The following is a 7,349-nucleotide window of genomic DNA, read 5'->3' on the forward strand; positions in this document are numbered from 1 at the left end:
TAAAAAGAGTGTAGCATATGTTCTCTGCACGGGGTGAGAGCAATTCTCAGGATAAGATGTATTGGAATTTCGATATAACATTTTATTAAATAAAAAAAATGAATAAATAAGTAAATGTGTTTTTGCAAATAAAGCTGTAGTGCAGAACCTTGGTGGCAGCTTGTGTACAAGGATGGAACCTCTTTATGATTTGAACCCGGATCAGTCTGCCATTGATCTCAGTAAGTCTCACTTGTGTATGTAGCACATGGCATTGGGTGCATTGTGCAGGTAGTACTGCGCAATGCCGTCGTCTCCCCCGTGGACGTGCCGCATTCTCTCCACGTCGATCCGCCAGCCCTCCAGGTTGAACTGGTACAGTCGGGCGCATGGCACCTGCTGCTCCAGCCTGGGGGCCAACACCTCCTCCTCACGCACCTGCACTGTTCGTTCACACCAGCGCCTGCGGGGGAAAAGGGAGGAGACACACTCACGCAGGGCTGGAAAGAGCTAAAAAAAAAACACCCATCAAGGCTGGACGACCCTAACCACTGGTGTAACAGGGCGATGACTGGGTTCGAATCAACTACCCCACACACCTCAAGAGAGCATTTTAACCACACTACAAAAGAGCTAGTTGTACTGAATCATACAACAGTAACTGGGTAACTCTGGGGATGACGAGTTCTTCTGACAGGTTTCAGAGACACCTGATAGGATTAAATGATGAAAAGTGTTTAGGTTTTGATGATCTTGAGGTTTAAACGTTTAGAGATTTAAAGGAAACCAACATTCTAACTGAGACAAAGCTGAACATAGTAAACCACTGAATGCTATATTTACACAGGACCAAACCACAGAAGCACTGACTATTAGCACTTTTCTTGGACTACCGAATGTCTGCTTTTGTACTTACCAGTTCCCAAATGAAAGCTTCCACCACAGCAGGAACAGCAACAAGGTCCTCATGGTCCCCTGCCTGGGAGCCAGTCTGCACCGGCTTCACAAGCTCTGACTGCAGAGGAACAGAACAGCAAGAAGGAGATCACTGATCTGAACACTGCTGCCCCCTCACTCTCTGTTAATACAGCTGGAGTTTCCTCGATAAATTATCTGCCTTTAATACAAACTATCATTGCTTTATGAAACTAATCAAATATCATTAGGACAAGATGACCAACAATATTTAATGTTGTGCATGTAAAACTGGAGTCTGATCACTTTTAAATGAAAATACGTACAAGAGTATTCTTATTCTGAATCATATTTGGGTTTTGTGTATTTGTATGTTTGTGATTGAAATAGTAAGCTATTACACCTTATTTGGGACTTGGATCCTCACTCCTTCCTTTGCTAATTACGTCAGCTATATTGTTAGCAATTGTTCCTACGCCGCTTTGGAGATGCTTATTAACATCTTAAAATGCATAACAATGCAGTTGTTACAGCAGGTCCAAGAACACTAAACTGTGACCCAGTACTGGACAGTGTCAAGAACTCCTCCAAACACCACAGAGCATACAGAGCTCCTGGATTGCACTTGACTGGCCAGGTTAGCCAGCAGAGTAATGAAAAGACATCTGCTCTTTCCGGTGTCCAATCCATCAAACTTAATTTCGTCTTTTTAGAGTATCAACAGAAAAACAAAAAATTACAACAAAAATCCCTCTCAGATATTATTAGCAGTATAATTTGTACAGAATCAAGATGGAAGCAGTTGGACAGTGGTTAGTGTAGCAACCTCAAAGCAGAGATCAGGACCTGAAATCTGGACCCTGGGTTTGCCAGTCCGGCAACTGAACAACCCTACAAAAGAGCCAAGCAGAAATAGCTAAAGTATTGGTTTCTATTTCTCATTTTGGTGGTGCCTGTGTGTGCAGATTTGCCGCCCTTGTGACCTCACTTGCAGAATCACTGAGAATGACTCTCAGGCTCTTCATAGTCTATCACAGATTTGGTGGTTTTATGTGTAAACACGAAGAACATTTGTCTCACCACATTTATTTGTTATCTGCGTGAAAGGAGTAGATTCACACAAGGTTTTATTCTTTATTGCCCAATGAAATTTCTGCTAAAACGTACCAACATCTTTAAGTGTTATGTTCCTGCACTAATTTTGACCGCTGCTGTTCAGGGTAAATAATTATATACATACATACATACATACATACATACAATCATACATACATACATACATACATACATACAATCATACATACATACATACATACATACATCTATCTGCTAAATTTAGAAATACTAAAAGAAACTTAAAATGTTTCGACTGGAAGTCTTTCTTCAAGTTATTGAGAAAGCGCTCTATCAAAATGTGTGTCATTGAACTAATCAAGTTTCTTTTAGTTTTTCTAAATGCATACATACATAAATACAGTTGTGTACATGCATAGATACATAACCACATGCATATACACATACACATGTACATGTATCAGACATTGCAATGAATTAGGAACCTCACTGCATTCTGTATGTATAAAGCCTGCCCCAGTTTCCTTACCTGTGAGTTCAGCCTAGTCCTGATTGCTGTGCTTGAGGTTTTGTTAATGATGCTGAGTGATGCTCTGTGATTTTCTCCAGCAAGACGACCCTATCTAGTCTGTTTCAGCATGGTCCCAAACCAGGGTTTTAAGGGGCTGAGCGATAAAGGGGAAGTTTTGTAACATCTGAGACTGAATCCATTGGAGAACTTCTCCATAAACACAGCTGCTGGGTACCCCATTAGACCCTGTCATTCACACGGAAAACACCAATTAGACTATCAATGGCTTCGGATCAGAGATCAATTCAGCAGAGACGGGGAGGTGGGAGGAGTTTGTGTTCCCTAATCCCGTAAAGAGAGGGGTTTAAATAGGTGATTAAAGAGGTGTTTATTTAATAAAAAAGCTCTCAAATCCCCTGCCTTGAAAGACAAAGCGAGTGGTGCTGTCACCATTCAGCTTCATTAACGTTTCCTGAACATCTCTATGTGTTCACATCAGCCACCCAGAGCTGTCTCCGGGATCAGAGGTCAGGGCACCGTCAAGGCTACATTCCAGATCACACAACCCTGTATCTCGGTCCGCTCTGTTTGCTGTTTCTGTCTGTTTCTATCTAGATCAAGGATCTTATTCGCCCCTGTATTGCTAGTTTCCAGGTTATCAAGTATAAGTAAAAGGAACTAAGGTATTTTCAAGCTTAAGTGTCTTGATGTGGTTTCCTTCATTTAGTACTGTATTGTAATTTCCTCAAATTCTAAAGCCTATGCAACATTTTTTTTTTCTGGCAACTAATAGCAGAGCACATTTTCAAGCAATGTTCACTAAGTTGCTCAAATCAATATTGTTTAGCTACCGTAGCTTTAACTATTCAAAGAGATGGAAATTGTTTAAAAATGCTGCTGCTTCAAGTTGCTCAGAAATTGCAAGACAAATGTTGCCCGATAGTTGCCTGGTGTTACACAAGCTCCTGATCTGACTATCAGAACCAGCTTGCTCTTAAGAACATTGTTCCCTTTGGTGGTTATCTTTATTATGGTTCTTACAGAAGTGTTGTTTCCTATGCTGTCATTGATTCCCATACGGCTTCATGGAAACATACTTTTTCCAACTAAGACCGAATGTTTTTATGTATAGCTTATTTTGTATTACTAAAAATCTTATTATAACTTAGAAGTAATCATTCAATTGATGAAAATAATTAAGTATTATATTTTTCCAATTTACGCATGATTTACTGGTATCAGTGTGTACCAGTCCAAACCTCAAATAGTACCCATATTCTACAAAGGGGCTCTGATTGTAAATGTTCACCTTTCAAGCATAAGTGTCTCATACCCTATATCCTAAGTCTGTCTCCACTTAATTTTCAACTGCGTCCTCTGATCCTGGTTTTTGTCCTGTGCTTAAAGTATTGGTTTCCCTATATTATTCATTTACCATGGTTTACCATAGTTTGCCATGTTTTTTTTTTTTTTTTTTTTTAACATTCTTCTCTGGAATTTAAAATGCTTTGCCAAACTATCCCAATGCTTCATTACACTTTGCTTTTACTATGGAACTGTTGTATAACTTTGTCCACTCATTTTAAAATTTTAAAGGTGCTGATGTATAGAGCCCACTGTGCACTGTATTTGACCAATGTGCATTGTATATGACCCACTGTGCATTGCATTTCTCTGCTCATGGTTCTTCTACTATCCAAGATAATACACTGGCTAGTAGTATCCCTACAGAATGCCTTCTGTTAGTGTACTCTGACTCTTGAGGTGGTGTCAATGGGCGTTCAAACAGATCAGCAATTAAAATGATAAAATGGTCAATGTTGCTCTGTGTTTCAAAGCTGATTTGTGTTGTGGTTTCTCGGCACTGTTGGTGAATCCAGGATTTCTGGGAGGGATGTTCTGGAAAGGTCCGCTGGTTTGTTTGTTTAGTTTTCTCTTCCTGGATGAGTGTGAAAGGATTCCCCCCTCACTGTGCAGGAGGCGGAAGTGCCTGATCCCTGTGTCCTGCTTCCCAGATTATCACAGGCACTTTAATTAAGGAGTCCTCTTCAGATCACTGTCCACACACAGACTCAAGAAAACAATAGCAGAATTTGCAGCTCTTCCATGTTGAAATTGCAAAAGAACAAGCAAAGTTTCAATCCAAACAGCAGGTCAGCTTCACAATAGGGTAGATCAAAGCATTCAAAAGCCCTGGGAAAACTGCTACAAATACATTCTACTTGTTTGTCCAAGCAGCCACTGGGGAAATAGAAAATAAATCACACACATATGCAGTGTACACCCCGTATATGTGGTTTAACTTATATTATAAAGTTTCTGTTTTTTTCTACCAATTTCATAACTTTCTTAACCACAACTAAATAAATAAATCAGAGCACAAATACTTTTTTTTAGGGTCCTCAATCAAAAAATGGGGACCCTTATGTGCTGATTGGGTCTGTGTGTCTGTCACTATCTACATGGTCAATACAGTAACTTCCTTAACTTTCTACCAATCTTCTCCAAACTTTTATCATACACTCCTAGCCTCTTATAGATGTTTTGGATTGCATTAGGCTATAATTTTATCCAAATATTTTTGTCCTTTCAGATACTGTGCGATTCATATGTGACCCTCTGTATATGCTTGCACTGCTTTTTTGTTTTTATTTATGTTGTCAACTCAAACACACAGTCCTTGATTCTTATGAGTAGCCCTGACAGGCAACAAGCACTTTCAGCTTCTGATCTGCTGCGAGGAACATTAATAAACATGTAACACAGTCAAGGCTGAGATTGTTACAGAACTAGTAAGAAACAATTAAGAAATGTGCCAGAGCTGTTAGGCTCTGCGTATTGGTGATCTTAAGTTAACCTTCTGATGTTTTTTTTTTTCGTTTTTGAAATGGTATTATGGTGGTAAACACTTTGTGAATCGGGCCTTTGTGTTTCAAAACTAGTCATGATCAACTTAGAATTTTAATTCAATGGCTTTTGCAAACATTTCATATTAGTTACATATCACTTGTGTGTGTGTGTGTGTGTGTGTGTGTGTGTGTGTGTGTGCGTGTGTGTGTGTGTGTGTGTGTGTGTGTGTGTGTGTGTGTGTGTGTGTGTGTGTGTGTGTGTGTGTGTGTGTGTGTACAATTCACACGCTCATCTCCAGGTCTTTGACCCTTTTGAAACTGCACTGTCAATCATTGACTCCAGGAGCTGAAGAGCTGGGAGACTGGGAGCAGGAAAGTTGCAACTGGTCTGGGCTAGGCAACGGAGACCTGCATTAAAGTTGGTGTAGCTAAAAAAACAGAATCTGATATTCTAAACAACTTAAGCTTAGTAATTTTACTACCAAGTTTGGGTACGCCATGACTGTCCATTCACTATATTTTCTCAAATGTGCAGTTTTGAAAGAAGAAGGACTCTATGAATAAGACCTAGGAGTTTTTGTTGACTCAGAAATGTCTTCATCTAGACAATGTGGGGAAGCTATAAAAAAGGCCAACAAGATGCTCAGATACATTATGAAAAGTGTTGAATTTAAATCAAGGGAAGTAATGTTAAAACTGTACAATCCATTAGTAAGACCTCATATTGAATATTGTATTCAGTTCTGGTCACCTCTCTACAAAAAGGATATTGCTGCTCTAGTAGGAGTGCAAAGAAGAGCGACCAGAATTATTCCGGGTTTAAAAGGCATGTCATATGCAGACAGGCTAAAAGAATTGAATCTATTCAGTCTTGAACATAGAAGACTACGTGGTGACCTAATTCAAGCATTTAAAATTCTAAAAGGTATTGACAGTGTCCACCCAAGGGACTTTTTCAGCCTGAAAAAAGAAACAAGGACCAGGGGTCACAAATGGAGATTAGACAAAGGGGCATTCAGAATAGAAAATAGGAGGCACTTTTTTACACAGAGAATTGTGAGGGTCTGGAATCAACTCCCCAGTAATGTTGTTGAAGCTGACACCCTGGGATCCTTCAAGAAGCTGCTTGATGAGATTCTGGGATCAATAAGCTACTAACAACCAAACGAGCGAGATGGGCCGGATGGCCTCCTCTTGTTTGTAAAATTTCTTATGTTCTTAAAAACAGCGCATCGGCGCTTAAAACTTCCATTTCTGTGTGCTGGGTCCTGCTTAAAGGGGCAACAAACCGTGGTGAGGTGCAATCTTTTCACACGTGATTGATATATTTAACCCGAACCATTAGTTGTTGTGACAGAGATCGAACGGTTCTTGGAGTTTAGATCTTCCTCCTGACTTGTCAGGGCACTATGTAAAAGGAACGGAGTACCCTTAATTAAATGGCATGACAATTTATTCCTTAGGGTAGGTGGAAGTCAGTCATTTAGGAAGGGGGCTGAGCTACGGCACCCAAGCTCAATGACTCGGACGGGAGACACCGTGGCATACGAGGATTGGGGGAGCGGATGCACTCGTTAACCTAGAGGTCATGAGCGAGGGTATAAATAGGGTGCGTAGTGGAAGTGCTCTGTTCCATGGTAAATGGTTAGTGTTTCAACGTACAAGGAGTCTGTGTTGTCATATTGTGAAACAGTGAGTTTTGTCTTGTTTGTGTTAGTGTTTTGTTAACTGTTGCCGGTTTGTTAATAGCCTTCCAGTAGCACGATCTGGAGCTGTAGCGAAAGCCAGCATAAACCCAGACATCACTTTCACCCCTGCATTTCACAGAGAACTGTAATACACCACTAGCACATATTCACTGTCACTAAGAACTGTGTTTGTGTTTTGTGTTTAGTGTTGCTGTGTTAAACTGGACTTTTACTTGGGATTTACAAATACCGAGTGATACACACCGCTGTATCACTCTATCATTACTATTTACAGGTGTTCGCCATAAAGCTCTGGAAGTGGCTAATTAAATC

At 40.2% G+C, this 7,349-nt stretch overlaps 1 protein-coding gene across 1 annotated transcript in view; it reads right to left on the reverse strand.

The window, feature by feature from the left end:
* Positions 1–984, reverse strand: part of sspo (SCO-spondin) — a 95,838-nt gene extending 94,854 nt beyond the window's left edge. The window contains exons 1-2 of the mRNA XM_041240307.1: positions 896–984; positions 233–442 (exon numbers count right to left, since the gene is read on the reverse strand). Of these exons, the coding sequence (XP_041096241.1) occupies positions 233–442; positions 896–948 (263 nt within the window). The 5' untranslated portion in view covers positions 949–984. The remainder of the gene's footprint in view (positions 1–232; positions 443–895) is intronic.
* Between the last annotated feature and the right edge of the window lie 6,365 nt (positions 985–7,349).

The sequence above is a fragment of the Polyodon spathula genome, chromosome 3 (assembly GCF_017654505.1).
Source record: "Polyodon spathula isolate WHYD16114869_AA chromosome 3, ASM1765450v1, whole genome shotgun sequence".
In the NCBI taxonomy this organism is placed as follows: domain Eukaryota; kingdom Metazoa; phylum Chordata; class Actinopteri; order Acipenseriformes; family Polyodontidae; genus Polyodon; species Polyodon spathula.